This window comes from Bacillus rossius, chromosome 5 (assembly GCF_032445375.1).
Source record: "Bacillus rossius redtenbacheri isolate Brsri chromosome 5, Brsri_v3, whole genome shotgun sequence".
NCBI classification, from domain to species: Eukaryota; Metazoa; Arthropoda; class Insecta; order Phasmatodea; family Bacillidae; genus Bacillus; species Bacillus rossius.
In genome coordinates, this window is record NC_086333.1 from 40,296,455 (window position 1) to 40,312,734 (window position 16,280).

The 16,280-nt window shown below is 39.9% G+C and overlaps 1 protein-coding gene across 2 annotated transcripts in view; it reads right to left on the reverse strand.

Moving 5' to 3' along the window:
- The window catches only part of LOC134531729 (GIGYF family protein Gyf), a 158,087-nt gene extending 154,494 nt beyond the window's left edge, over positions 1-3,593 (reverse strand). The window contains exons 1-2 of one of the 2 annotated variants that reach the window (XM_063367571.1): positions 3,494-3,593; positions 514-556 (exon numbers count right to left, since the gene is read on the reverse strand). In XM_063367571.1, coding sequence (XP_063223641.1) covers positions 514-551 — 38 coding nt within the window. In that variant the 5' untranslated portion in view covers positions 552-556; positions 3,494-3,593. The remainder of the gene's footprint in view (positions 1-513; positions 557-3,493) is intronic. The other variant, XM_063367572.1, reaches the window with a different exon arrangement.
- Between the last annotated feature and the right edge of the window lie 12,687 nt (positions 3,594-16,280).

A 16,280-nucleotide genomic window follows, 5' to 3' on the forward strand; every position in this document is an offset into this window, starting at 1 on the left:
GGTCACCCTGGCATTCGAACTGAAACCTACCAAAATCACAAATTGCAAATTACAAATTGACAAATTGTAACACAACCTCAGTATTTTTTATTGGTGCAAGCTACATGGGTGCAAATTATACAAATAAGTAGGTCAAAATGTGTGCTTTAAGCACAAAATCTTCAACAACGCAAATGAGCTAGTGTTCCTCTCGTCATTTTGATTACTTCCGGACGTAAACCAGAACAATTTGTCTACAACTTCCTGCAGCAGAGAGTACTTTCATAATTTATACAGTAATATTTTTTTTTCCAAAGATTTACTAAAAACACCCTTCTTTATCTTGAGAAAGCAGAAAATATTTTCACAGTGGTGGGTATAATTTTAGAACACACCAGGGTAAAAATTTCCAATGAGGAGTGTGAATATATTGTCCAAGACACTTTAAACAAACCACTAGCCTACTTGGCCACTCAGCCCTAGAAAAAAAAAAAAACATTTATTCTAAATGAATACTTCATAAATAATACTCACCACTCCGGACCAAAACTAAGAGGCTCAGTAGACATCATAAGGGCTGGAACAAAAGTAAAAATAACATTAGTTGTAATTGAATTTTAGAAACAAAAATTACACATAAAATAATTAAAAAGGTATCACTTACAACATGTATGTATGTATGTATGTATGCATTCAAGTTTGGAATTTATTTGCAGCAACAGTCATTACAGTCAAGAACTGCATGAAATATAACTAAACAGTTTCCTGTCCATCAAACTAACTATACATATTAGAATAAGTATTTTCACATTCTAACACCTTGTTGACCGAAAAGAAGACTCTTTGGCAAGGAATGTAAAAGTGTGACTAGCTGGAACCTGTAATTCACTATATTATATGCACAAATTTTAAAAAAATATTTATCGTTAGGGAGGCAGAAATGCAAGGCATGTCAGGCCAGAAACTAGCCCCTATTTTCAGTAACTATAATCAAATAAATCTTTATTCACCAAGTGACAGTCGTATCACATACAGCATTTTTAACATTCATTCACTGGGCTAATTGAATCCCAGCATTTGAATCAGGGTTACACTGAGATAACATTAGTAGTAATTGGTACTGAGTTGAATAAAATTTTTTAAAAATGTCAGCGTGTCTTTCAGCACTCAACAGTGATTTATAACATCTAGAAACTTGGTAACGATCAAATCCATGTGTTCTTATATTACAAATACACGCATAAAACCAAACTCGGACACTAAATTTAGAGTAGAATTCTTTAAAATAATGCCAAGTGTGATAAATAAATGCAAATTCTGTTTCTAACTGGACACGAATCAAACATAGTTCCTGGACCAGCTGATAGAATTTGCTGCCGCAGCAGCTGCATCGACTATTGAATCATTTGATTAGCAGACCAAAATTTTTAACTAGGTATATAATGAAACTACTATGAAAAAAGCAAAAACTAGAAAAAATACTTAGGTAACCTCAGCTTTGGACCTAATTTTCTACAAGTAATTTTATTAAAATATTGCCCCTCTTGTTATAATTTACTAAACAGTTAAGTTCCCCTATTGTCTTTGTGAACTTTGGTTTATGCCATCCTTCCCAGATTGCCGCACTGTAGTTGTTACACATTTCCGTTCCTTGACTTCCATCACATTTACGAAATAATGCCCACCAAATGCTGTGCACAGAGTTAAGATGTTACACATCAAAAATTCGGGACTGCTGATGCACAAGATTGTTAAATGACGTAGAAAATCGAACTTATATCGCAGTGTCACAGGACCTTGTGAATACTGTGGTAGCAAGTGCTACGTGACACACCCTCGCTGCTCACAACAGTGGAGCCAGTCATGGGGATGCAATAAAATGCTGGCTCCAAGAAGTAACGCGACGGCAACAGCAAAGACACAAGGTCAAAACATTGACGGCTGTATCCCAGTTGGCTAGTGTCAACATAGGCATCTCAATCACAAAGTTAAGATGGATGGTTAGAGTCTAGTCATTTGTAAGACGCCATTCACAGCAACTATTCTACGAGACTTGTCCTAATACAATTATTTTCAACAAAAAAGTTGAAATCATATGATCTATTAAAGAAAAAAAGTATGCACATTTACAAAACCACTATTACATAAAAATTTGAAATGACACATAGTGTCATCCAAACTAATTATCACAAAAACCTCAGTGTAACATGTGAAGGTTGTTACATTCCCTACATACAACAAATATATCATGATTCCAAAGTCTTACTACACAAACTTTATATTTATATAAATACAACCTAAATTGACAATCCTACCCTTGAACCTAATGGAAAAAATGGGCTTATTCATATTAAAATATGTGTAAAATACAATTAAATAAATAGTACTTAGGCTGTGCATACACACTTAAAGGAAATATAATTAAATGTACTTGTCCCCGGAACTGATTTCACGATAGCTGTACGAATCAAAAGTTAAATCTGCATGTAAGCAAGAAAACAAACCTTTGTTCTTGCTTACTTTCAGATGAAAATGTTACTATTTTGAAAAAAATTTTTTTTAGGTTAAGTTTGATAAAACATTTAAGTAATTTAAAGACAAAAAAATTAACATTTTCGCTTGTAACTGACTTGTATTAATAACCTGAATGAAAAACTAAATATTTAAAAATGTTTATAAGGAAGTTTTAACAATAATATATGCACAGACACAATGGTACTAAAATGTGAACCTGACCCTAAACAAAAGTAAAATAATACCAAATGTAAATTTACATATATGTGTGTATGTGTGTAATAAAGAGCACAGAAATAATTTCAGTTAAACATTGTTTCTGCAGTGAAAGTTATTTGTTGTAAACAACAACCTGTTTGGCTAGCTATGCCATTTGAAAAGGTACAAAAGGTAACCATTCAAATTGTTGTAGTTCACAAGGCCAAGTGAGTATGTGATGTCGCATGTAAATATGACTTAAATTCGGACACGGCCTAAGGCACATACGAAAATGTGGACTAAAGAAGCATTAACAATTAGCTCTACCAAGCCAAAAATAGCAATGTGGCCTTAATGAATGCACTAAAAATAAGTTGCAGTACAATGATTAGGTTTCAGGATAGTAACATTTAGCTTAAGTTTCAAAATTAAAAATAATTTATAAACAACAAACAAATCCTACAGATCATTTTCACTCAAAAATTTCTAAATTTAAAATGACTTATTCCCAACAGTTTCCAACAAATTATGCCGATATACAAAAGCAATCATTCCATTAACTCCCCTACACACTAAAAATCTCTGACTTACGGTGAAGAATATGTAATCATTTAAAAAACAATATAATTCTTAACGATTCTAACAACAAATGATATCTCGCTCACAAAAAAAAAACCACTGGAAATGTAAATACCATCACACATTTTTACAAAAATTATGATAATAACTTCATGACATAATAGATTTAGTATTAAAAGACACACAGAAAGTTGTAGAAATGCTTTATAAGCAATGTATTTACCGTTAGCACTAATAAATCCCACTAAATAAAACTTCAAACACCACTAATACCAATCCAAAATAACACCAATATGGCCGTGGATTGATTTCTGCGCAAGCGTAATGTTGTAGTCACGTGATATATGTGTTGGCATTTAACAATAAAACAAAACAATAACAAAATAAAAACAGATTACTAATAATTTTAAATACAATTTTTGATATAATAAACTTTATAAAGTCAAATATACAAATATATGACTCAAAACTTCAAAATATTAACAGTTTTAAAATATGCCTAAAAAAAAAAATGCCAAACCAAATTCAAACATGTTTGTTTCTTTGGCTTAATGTGTACACAATGTCGGTGTTCAATACACAGTCAGGCGAACAGAGATGAATATCTGCTTGGAATGTTTTAAACAAAAATATGTTTACATAACCCGTGCTAATATATTAATTCATTTATTTTAACTTTAAAAAAGTTTACTGATCCTATATATGAATCAATAAGTCAAGGCATAAGGTAAAAAAATATATATTGTTTATTTCCTTAACATTTTTGAGTAGGTAACTCAGTAAGTGGCATTATATTCTTTAAAAAAAATTGATTGTCTGTAAAGTCGGTTTACGGACGATAGTTTAACGTGACAACGTCATAACAAAACACTGATGAAATGATTGCATACCTAGGTACTTTTATGAATAAAATTGAATCATTTTTATTGAATTATCACAACTTTGTGTGGATACAAAAAAGGATTGAAATTAAATCTACAATTTAATTGATAAATTTGACTTTTATTTGCACTCATTAATTCCAATATGTTTATTACTTTAACGAAGAGATTATTTTAACTATAACTTTTATACATGTTTGCTATTTAACTTCTTCCAATCTGTGTTATTCTGTTAAGGATAGGACGGTGATAGGAAAAGTAGGAAACAAATGGGAGTGTTTCAAGTTTAATGTGCCTTGCAAAAGTCAAATTGATGGTTGTTCTAATCGAGTGGAAGAGAGATAGATGCGGCGCAAGCGTACAATGAGCGTAACAGGACACAGCGTAACGGGACAATGTGCATTATGTGACACTTTTTCGTGCGTGCAGCCGGCATTCATCGATTTATTAGACGTTGTCACGTCAAAAATATTTATATCAGAGCGATTCACTAAAGATTTGTCACACAGTCGAATATTATGTGTCTAATTTAGAGTGTTAAGGTGAGTTGACGACTGAAAATTAACAATTTTCCGAGTTCTTAATATATGGCACAAATGTATAGGGCTTACTAGTGTAATGGTTTATGTATGATTGTCGTGTAGGAAAATTAAAGGGTCATGTGCGAACCTAACAGAGATGGATATCTTATCTTTTTTAATAAAAATTTAGGGAAGCGATCATCAGAGCACAATAGAATTATTTGTTGGCACGAAATATTATTTCGTTTGGAAAGTATTTTATGATGTGGTACGAAAATAGTAGGAAATACGAAATTACTCGCATCATGTTAATAAATGATAAATTGTTTAGAAAAAATTTTACGAAAATTAAAACAAAAGCTCTATTTAACATATTTATTTTGTTTTAAGATTTCTGAAATAGATTGTTTGGATATTTTACTGGTTATTTTTTCTATTACACACGTATAAAAATTTGTAATTCCAATTCATGAATACATTTTCTTGCTGTGAAACAATTTTATAGTAGCTTATAGATGCTATGAACATTAAAAGAACTGGTATTTAAATATTAAATTTAAATATCCTCGGTTATGAAATGTGTACAGATTCTAGGTTACGAGCTTAAATGTCGCAAATTTTTAGGAAATGTTAAGAGATGACATACTGTGACGTAAATTAAGTCACTTTTTACCTCGCCAGTACCATATTGTTTTGCCCAAAACATTGTGGAAATTGTGTGTAATAATGTTTGATTAGTTAGTTATTGCTGTAAATTGGTAAAAACCCAATGGCAAGCATTTCCCCTAATCACTCTCATTATTCTATTAAACTGGAACACACTACTAGCCAATACCTACACACTCTCCTCATCTAACACAATCCAACCCATATTGTTTTCTTACAACCATAGCAATTTCAACCCTTTCTATATTTCTTCACTCCTTAAACACCTTCTTGGTGTTCTCCCTCCACTTCTAAGCTTCCCTATCACAATTCGTCTCTTCAGCTCTCCCCACCATCCCACCCAATCAGCACATGGTACATCCTGACTAGTCTCTTCTTCTACCTTCTATACTTTAGTCTCTCTCACCCCATTTCCTTCGTAATCTCTGTTGAACTATACTCAATTTTTTTATCACTACCAATTATCCTCCACTTACCCATCACCCACCTAGTTGCTCTCCTCTGCACTCCCACCAGTTCCCACTAACCACTGTCCACTGCTTTCCCTCTATCCACTGTCTTCTGTCAAGTTTTCCTATTTTATACCTAGGAACTATTTTCTTCATGATGATACCCACCATCGATGTGCTACTAAGCACTGCTGTATAAGGGTCACCATACTGCTGCATACTCCAGCATGGGACGAACCATTGTGTGTAGGACTTTTCTTTTAATAAACTACTTCCTCCCCTAAGTTCTCTTCCCAACATGCTCAGGGCCGTCTGCTATTCTTAACTGCCTTCTCCATTTGTTCCCCACCCCAAATTTCTTTGCAGCACTACCCCTAGGTATTTATAGCTTGAGGCCTTAACTATAACAACTCTCCAGTGGTAGTCCCTCTTATGATCATTCCTTTTCCTGGTGAACCTGATCACTTTCGTTTTCCCCACATTTATCCTCATTCCATTCCACCCCGCCCACTCTTCCAGCTTATTTTAATCCTCCTGCAACCCTCCCTCCTCATCATACCCATACACAACAGAGTTATTTGCCAGAATCTCCCAGATGCCCATTCATTTCCTCCTCTAAGTCATTCACCATGTTGGCGAAGAGCAACGGTCCAAGGACACTGCCTTGCGGCACTTCTGACGTGACGCTTCCCTTCTCAGACATCTCGTCTTCCATATATACCCTCTGTTTCCTATTCCTTAGGAAATCGCCAATCTACTCCACCGCCCTTCTGTCCCTACGGCCACTTCCACCTTATTCATAAACATCTCATGAAGCACCTTGTCGAAGGCCTACTCAAATTCTATGAAGCAGGCATCGATCTGCTTTCCCGTGTTTACTCCCTTCACCAAATCCTCTAACAGGCCTGTCAACTGTGTTTCGCAATAGTATCCCCTTCGAAAACCATGCTGCCTCCTGTCAATCCATTATCTTCTGTCCATTTCTTCTACTACATACATATGAACTATCCTCTCCATGATCTTAACCACCATCGATGTAATACTTACTGGTCTATAGCTTGCTGGGTACTCATTATTGCCCCCTTATATATATATATATATATATATATATATATATATATATATATATATATATATATATATATATATAGGTACAACTAACGCCTCCTTACACTTCTGTGATAATTTACCATCCTCCGGAGACCTGCGGAATAAAAATACAGGTAATCTGCCATGGATTCTCCCACAGTTTTATCAGCACATTCCCTATACCATCGTTGCCTATAGCTTTCTTACGGTCTAGCCCTTTCAATATTTTCTTCATTTCCTCCTTTCTTATCATCAGTTTTTTTCCTCACATTGCTCTGTGCCTTTACTCTTCCTTTGTCCCTTCCCACTGGATTCCCTTCTAAAATACTGCCAGATACTACTATGCCAATATGTCAGCTTTCTCCTTTGATCCCGCCGCAACCGACGCCCCGTAACTCCATAGAATCTGTACCACTGCCTCTAAGCCCTTTCGTATTCCTGACAAGCCCATACAATTTCTTCCAGTTCCCTTTGTTCCCTGTTCCATCAAGTTTCTACGATAGCTTTCCTTCGCTATCTTGATATTCCTATTCAGTTGTTTCCCAATTTATTTTAATCTATCTAAAACTATCTCCTTTTCCCATCGTTAAAAAAATTTAAATAAATAATTTAATTAAAAACAGTGTCCACATTGCAAAAAAAACTTCAATCAATGTTTCAGGCAACTAACCAATATGTCACTAAAATAGCTAAAGGAAAAAATGGCTTCACACACTTACCATAGAATCATGTAGATGTGGCCACTCCATGTGCTAGAAATAAGTAGACTACTTATCGCCCTGCTTTCATGCTTTCAGCACCATTTACTGATGTCGGTGGCAGACTAGGAAACTACAATCCGAGCGAAAGAGACAGAGAGCTGCTTCTTTAACACCTTTAAAAACATTGGTTCTTATGGAAGAAAGTTGCTAGTTGCTAATAAATCCCTTAGAAATGAAGGATTTTCGCTATTTTAACAATTCAATAATTATAATGCTGCCGTACAGGCGGTCTTGTGGTTGAAGTAACTTATAGATTGAAAATGGTGAGCTCTCAAGTGGGGTTCCTGGCCACGTGGCCTGAGATACACACTCAGCCCATATCGTGTCGATGCTGGAGTACATCTCTGCGTACGTATGTTAGGCAATTGTTACGGGTACGACATAAGCATGGGTGCGGCGATGATAACAAGGGTCCATTTGTTGTGTTGCGTGAAAGTCCGCGGATTATGATATGAAGATATAGTCTTATTGTCACGTCATGTTCATGATGTATAACACAGCAAACACTGCGAGCGATATAACACGAAACATTGGAAAAAACACAAATAAATTAATATTACACATGCAGCTTGTACTGCAACAATAGTCTAGTTCAGATTTTATATTTATTTGTTTATTTTAATCATAGTTGTGTCACATAATATTTTATTTATGTTAATTACGTGCTCTTTGGTTTAATTAATGCGTATCTATGAAATACAAACTCTATGGTATAATATAAACATTAAAATCCAACAATATGAGAGACCCCTCTAGAGACAATTGAGTTTTACATCGGAAAGTATTATTTTGATGGATGTTTTAATCGTGTAACATTTTATGGTCAGTAATAAATTGTTATTTTTATTTTAATGTGAATATTATGTTTTGGTGTTATTGTTGAGCACCTGATTCAAAAGTTAAATGTAAATTAAGTGTAACTGTCACTAGATTCCGTCCAATGAGGAGCCGCCTTGCCAACAAAGGCATAAGTTTTAAATAATTTTAAAAAAAGATAGTTTTTTATGATGGCTTCGATGGGACTTGCATGCAGTATATCAAAGAGATAAATATCAACAAGAATGTAAGCTGGAAATAGGCATCCGCACAAATGGACGATAAGGATTGATTGAATTAAAGTGTATAATTATTGGTAGGGCTTTATCAAAACGATAAAGTAATTAGGAGTGCATAGTTTTATGTAACATGTGCCCTATTTTCCACCATTCATCTTTGGTATGGAATAATTGTAAAATACACTACCTAACATTAAATTGGATCTATTGTTGTGATTTGAGACTTTGAAAAGACTGTAAAGTATTTTTGAACACACAAAATCTATAAAAATTATTATTTTTGTTAAATACCCATTAACATACTGACGCCGCCGTCAGTGCTCCCTCTGAGAGCACAGGCCGTTATGTGTCCTCAACACCCGATCAGTGTCGCGCCTCGAACGCGCCCGCGCGCGCAACATAGTGCAGTGCCCCGAACGGCGTGACGTCAGTCACGGCCCCCTACGTGTGCAAAGCGCCCGGCCGGGTGTGGCACTGCGCAAGGGTATTATTTATTCATGCATTTGATAAGATAAACAGAAACTAATAAGTCTAAAACCATTAATAATTAATGTTAATTTAATAATCATTTTATAAAGGGTTATCATTCACAAAACTGGCCGAAGTCATCTTCCCGCGCTCCGCAGTTTTCCCGCGGAATTTCCCCCCTCCCTGGCCCCGGCGGCCAGGGAGGTTAGTCAGTCGCCATCCAGCACTCGCCCGGGCCGGCAGCCCACGCACGGGGAGCTCTCAACTTTTGCGCCAACATCACCAGTCACTGCAATAGGTAATTATAGTCAAACCGTTTAACTCAGCTCCCCGGTCGGCCCGAATCGGCCGTTCGCGATTTCGCACGGTCCTTTAATATAATGTGTAGCCCGCCATCGGGCTTTATCGTGTGATACGTAATCAATTAGGTGACCCCTCGTGGCACCTGCGCCTCACGCCAGTGAAATCCCCTCTCGGGGAATAGTTCTTCGCCCACGCGGGGCGGCACTGCACCAAACGCGTACCTAAGTGTAAGGACGAGTCATTAACTGGGACGTGCCACGGTCGTGCGTGTGATATCCTGCCGGATTCCACCGCGCCCGTACCCAGCATAACGTGGCCCCAGCCACCACGCGGAGTAGCCGCCTTTGTATACCCATCTGTGCGGGACTAACCACAGTGATTATAGTGTAGTGTGTTACCTTAAGTAATTTTGCGGGACCTATCACCCACGCATTCCACGTTGCGTCCACGGACTTTCACATAGGCCGGAACAGGTCCATCGTGCACCTGAGCACCCCACTCGCAAGTCGCCGGGAACAACCCCCTTCAATGTACTTGCCACCGGGTTACCGTGTGGCCGTAAAAAGTCCGCCAATAGAGGGTGGCGTGCGCGGAGCTTAGGTCGACGATGAAGCGGCCAGTTACGTGAGCATGTAACGTGTAAATTGTGCGACGGAATAAAACAGCTAACAGTACGTGTGTGTTTTATTAATAAGGCGTCCTGGGAGGCCATAACAGCCCGGGGGGCCCTTTGTCGACGCGTCCCTGCCTGCAGCCACGAGGCCAGGAACCCCGCCCTTGAGACCCAAAATTAATTAAACAGTTTAGATTCACGTAAAATTCAGATCAGGCAACGGGGACGGCGTCAATACGACTTGGTGATCTAGAGGTCCAGGGAGACGTTTCTCTGTGTGTATACCGACCAATCAATAAGAAAACTGAGAAATAGCCGAGGTAAAAATACAAAACTGTGTAAAAATAATAAATCCTAGACTTTGAGAGACATTTGTTAATTTGGAGTAAATGTGCGCAACCTAAATCCAGACGTTTTTTTTAAACTACGTGTGTTCTAGAGTGCCAACATCTTTATAGGTTTTATTATAATAACATTAACAGTAATTATTGTGCTGACAGAGATAGAGCTATGTATTTTAATTATTTCAATTTATGATTTTGGATTCCTTTTGTTCCCTAGAATAAAAAAAAATATGTGTGAGCTAAATCTTAATGTTTGAGAGTAATTTGTTTTATAATAATAGAAATACTTATGTCCTATGGTATTATCACACACTCAAGCTTAATAAGGGGAGAATCCTGGTGCCCACAAATAGTAATAATATTCAGCACAATAAATATGGACACTACACCAGTAAAAGCAAATGTAGTGGAGAAACATATTTACCAGTTTCATATTAACAGGTAACAACGGAATATAATAAAAAAAAGGAGTCAGAGAGAAAGAAGGGACAGTGGCTAGATCCTCCACAAGATGATAGAGATTATGTTCGTGGAGCTACAGGATGCTGCTTGAAAACTCTCGCGAGTGGTTGAGTTCAGTTCTGTTCAAAGTATAGGCAGAGACAAAGTTTCACAAGAGATGAGTAGTCCCATGATTTAAGCATGGGTGGAGGGCATGTGCAAGCATGTTTCCCACTTGGACGAACATTGCGTAGGTACCACAGATTCCCATTGTAAGTGAACTAGTTAGAAAGTTATGCGAAAGGTTGACATGTTTAGTCCATAGACAGCCCAGTGCGGGCGACGTTCATGTATAGTACCTCCTGCCTGAGGGTAGATGAGCGAATTCGACCCGTCAACTAAAGATGTCGGAAATATAAAACTCGGAAAAACATTACATAAAACAAAAAAATTACATTATGCTTTGCCGTCACCCACAGTCTCGTGATCGAGACCCGGGGCGGTCCTAGTCGTTTTCAGTGGTTCTAAAGGAAATCTCCGGCGGGCGCCAGGTTAATTCGAGGATTAACCGAGGTGGTCCTGGGTTTTTGCCCCTGCGTGTTCCACTAGGATCGATGGCTGTTGATGGTGGGAGGGAGTCCCTGCTTCTAATACGCACTGGCTCTAAACAGTATAGAGGACTGTTTCCTAATTGTTCGGCAGGTGTGTGCTCGACGAATTACATAATTTCTGTCCACGGGAGTCGGCCTGGACCATAAAGTGACTGCGTCTCGAACCGTTGTTACGCGACGAGCAAAAATTAACGCGGCCGGGTTAAGCCCTGCACCGGAAAAGGGCACGGGGGCACGCGGGGAGAGGAAAAAGAGATTTTAATGAATTATGATATTTACCAATATGAAGAATCAGGAGTACAAAAGTTGAAGTCTCCCCGTGGGATCAGACGTCCGCCCTGGCCCGTGAGTAAAACTCTACTGCCGCTTTGTGCCGGCTTGGGAGGGGAGGAAGCGTCATGACGCACCGAACTTTCTAATGTGCCGTTATTCCAATTTTACAATTATAATTAGTAATTATTATTTCGAGAACCCTCGTATCTTAATGACATCTGTCTGAATTAGTTGGCGGAAGGCCTATAATAATAATACATAATAAATTTGAGATTAATAATATTTGAAAATCAAAAGTCAAGCTGGAGACTGTCTGTCACTTTTTGACTACTCCAGTGGCTATTTGCAGGTGAAAACAGGGAGGTGAATTAGGTTGATTAATGCTGTGGTTAATTATTGGCGGAAGGCCGCAAGGGACGTTCCGGACATTTATTAATTGCGGTTTCCCACGGGGAATACCGCTTCACCCCTACGATGCACTTTCACTCTTAAGAGTTGTTTTGTTATTCAAAAATCGCTTAATTACTCACAGTAATTAATGATGCTGAAGAACTGTTTGGTGGTGTTGGCATATGGGTGTAATCTGTGAAAACACTCACCGACGTCGACGGCTCACTTGACTCACGTGACATGGGCTAGGGTTGCGTTCCGTTAGCGGGGTTTAATATTGGCGGTTGGAGGCCGGGCTTTATGGCCTTCGGAGGGACGACGACAAAGGGTTCATTCAAACTGCACCGAAAGTGGGGCTGGACACGGGACCGATGCAAAAAGATTAGGAAACTTATGCTTAAAATTTTACAGTTGGTGATCGCTAGTTATTGTAGATCCTGTGGTACGCGGATGCGTCCGACCCCTGTGCCGAGTGAGCAGCGACAGGCGTGGCCTCAGAAGCTCGGTGCCACCGGGGGCCATATTTCCCGCGCAAAGTATGCAGAGTGCAGGAACAATTCAAGCTGAAATTTGCGGAATAATCACACAGTAAACGATATTATTGTACATAGGATAGATAAGTGATGAAGTTAATTTGATTTACTATTAACAATTAGTGATTAAATAAATAAATAACAATGTTTTGAATCTATATCCAGTGGGCGAGTACATACAGTATAGTGGCGAATAAATACATAAAAACTCCTCAATAACTGCATGGTAGGCTATCGACCAGTCGGTCTTTAAGTCGTTCCCTTCGCTGCACTAACTCACACCACTTATGTGTTCGTTCCATGAACACACTAAAGGTGTGGGTGTCGATGTACCATAAGAGACTATTTGATAGAGGAGCACCGACAGTTAATTTCAAATTCCCCCCACCCTCCAAACAAGGCAGTTATGTACATAGACACTTCCTTTAGTACTATAAGATGGTTGGGTTTTTTCTGTTCGCACTTTAAATGATGTCCTTGTGGCAACAACATGGGGTCGCTCTCCTTGAGTGGGTGTTTGTGGCGCTCTCTGTGTGCGGGTTTTGGGTTATGCGGCTCCCTGGGTTTTGTTTATAAACATATGACGCCGCCGTCGATGCTCCCTCTGAGAGCACAGGCCGTTATGTGTCCTCAACACCTGAACCAGTGTCAGTGCGCCGAACACGCCCGCGCGTGTAGCTTAGTGCAGTGCTTCGAAGGGCGTGATGTCAGTCACGGCCGGCTAAGTGTACAAAGCACCTGGCCGGGTGTGGCAATGCGCATATGTAATCCAGTGCATATGTAATTAAATTAACGAACACAAACTACAACTTTTAATGAGCCTAATAATTCTTGTTAATTAATGATATTGTAAATTATTTCCGTTCACAAAACTGGCCGGCATCATCTTCCCGCGCTCCGTCTTTTTCCCACGGGTTTTCCTCCCCTCCCTGGCCCGGTTGCCAGGGAGAGTCAGCAGTAGCCTTCCAGCACTCACCAGGGCCGGCAGCCCCGCAAACGGGGAGCATCCAACATTCGCGCCAGATTCCACATGTAACATCCATAGGTAATATTACTGAATCTTCATTGTACAGCTCCACGGTCGGCCCTAACCGGCCGTAAGATATTTCGTACGGTCCTTAATTAAAATGTGCGACTCGACTACGAGTCTTTCACATGTGCTATGTAATTGATCATGCTTTAGGCAGCCCGCCGAGGTGCCTGCTCTTCACGCTTTTATATCTCACTTCGGAGAGCTAGTACATTGCCCACGCAGGGCGGCATTGTGCCGAACGCGTAACTGAACTTGTGAACACATCATTCCCTGGGATGTGCAACGGTCGCGGACGAGATACCACGCTGGGTTCCGCCGCGCCCGTTCCCAGTTTAACGTGGCCCACGCCACTACGAGGACGAGCCTCGATTTACGTAATTTCCATGAGCAAAGGTACCGAAACAACCCCGAGCCCGGGACTCGCTCGTAATGACTTTAGTGTTTGATTTCTGTGATAATGTTAGTGTTTGCCTTCATCATCACGCCTATGTCTATTTCAGTGTTATTTTAATCCCTTTGCAGTCATTAGCATATTTTCGTATTACCTACCGTACGGACTACCACATGCTGGGCACTAGTCTTGCCGCGTCACGAATCATCGTCACCGTAGCTCAGGGTAGCCTGCACCCCACTTTGAAGTTGTCCTCGGAACACCGTGAGACTTTGACGCCAACCGCCGGTGCTCTCTCTGGTCCGCAAAGGTCGTTATGCCACAACAACACTTGCCCCTAAGTGCATCGAACACGCCCGAGCGTGAGTGTGTGAAAGTGCGCCGCGACGAACACCAGAGCTACGTCAGCGCCCGGCCGGGTGTGGCAATGCGCCTAACTAATTATATATAATTATTTGTCAAATTTAAACAACTAAATTAATAACAATTTAAAAGAGGATTCATGTAAGGGAAATTATGTCTAATTGTTTTATAAGCATATATTTTGTAACTTGTCTTTAAGTCCAAAACTGGCCGGGTTGGTTTTCCCGCGTTTCACGTGGTTAGGCGCGAGGCCGCAGGGCGGTCTCGCGCTCAGTTACCGTCTGGAACTCGAAGGGGTTGGGCGCTCCGCGAACGTCGGGTCATCAACTTTAGCATCTCTTCAACATTTCAGCAATAGTGTAATTTTTGTAGATCTTTTAATCAACTCGGCGCCGACCCCAACCCAGTCGCACGTTATTTCGTGCGACTCTTGATTTATTAAATTCCTCCCATCGGGGAACTTTATTTTTCATACGTAATTCCATGTCCAGTTTAAGGACCGCATAGTAGTGGTACGCAATTTTCGGCTGAATAGCCAATTAATCGTTATCGTCGTAGATCCTCAATAATAAGTGTTGAGAATAACACTGACTAACTTTCGTCTTGTAACTTTCTCCGTTTTTGTAGTGCAAAGTGTAACGTGTATTTTAATTGACTAACTTTCATTTGTAAGGGACTTTTGCGTGTACGTCACCAGTTGGCGTGTCCACGTAATTACTGAAACGTTAATAATTCGCAGCAGGCTAGACTGCAAACCATCCTGAACATAGGAACTTTTCTACATTTGTACCAGCCCGCCTAAGTTGGGGCAGTACCAGTTTCATTCACTTGCTAAACCTTTCACAGGAACCAGAACCCACTGTTTCAGTTTGTCGATATAACTTTGCAATCCATCTTGGTCGCGCAAACCGTCACGTATAGAGATACGCGTGTCATAGCGGTCCGACAACGGACGCGGCCAGTATCGGGACGAATGAGTGTATCAATACTGAATAAAGTGCAGTGTCCTGTAACTCGTTGATTATTCATTTACAAGGCATCCTGGGTGGCCTGAACAGCCCAGGTAATTTTCGAAACGAGACGCGCTCCTGCCTGCAGCCACGAGGCCGAACCCCCGTTAAAACCCCTGAGATATTTCACAATGCTAATAATTAATTAACAGCTAAAACAGGCAGCGGGAGTGACGTCAACGTTATACAATACCGCCATTTGAGGGACATGTGGGCAGAGTGGAGGTCGACGATGATACGGCCAGTCACGTGAAAGTGCCTAAGCGAAGTCAAGTTTTGTAACGTGTGCTTCAGTAATAAATCAGTTAAATCCACGTGTGTTATTTTCATAAGTACGGCATCCTGTGTGGCCTTAACAGCCCGGGGGGCCCTTTGGAAACACGTCCCTGCCTGCAGCCACGAGGCAAAGAACCCCGCTCTTCAGACCAAATTTCCTTTCACGTATTTAATTAGCATAATTTCAGGACAGGTATCAGGGACGGCATCACATATCAGTATGGCGGCATTGAAACACACACTGGATCGGCGCACCGGGTCGTCGCACTGGGTCTTCGATTAGGAGCATGGGTTCTGGGCCAATGTACTGCTTTATATTGTGGTGTGACCACACTAGGATAGCTCAGTTAATTAAATACATTTATTTATCATCTAATATTGACTCTATAAATGAAGATAAGTATTGTAAAGATTACATGATGCTACAGAGTCGGCTGGAGTTCGGGAGCTGCCCCACTCGTAGTCACTCAAGTGACCTGGTGCTCTGCATATTCGGGTCGAACCACATACATAGGAGGTGACTGCTGTTACCACGGGCA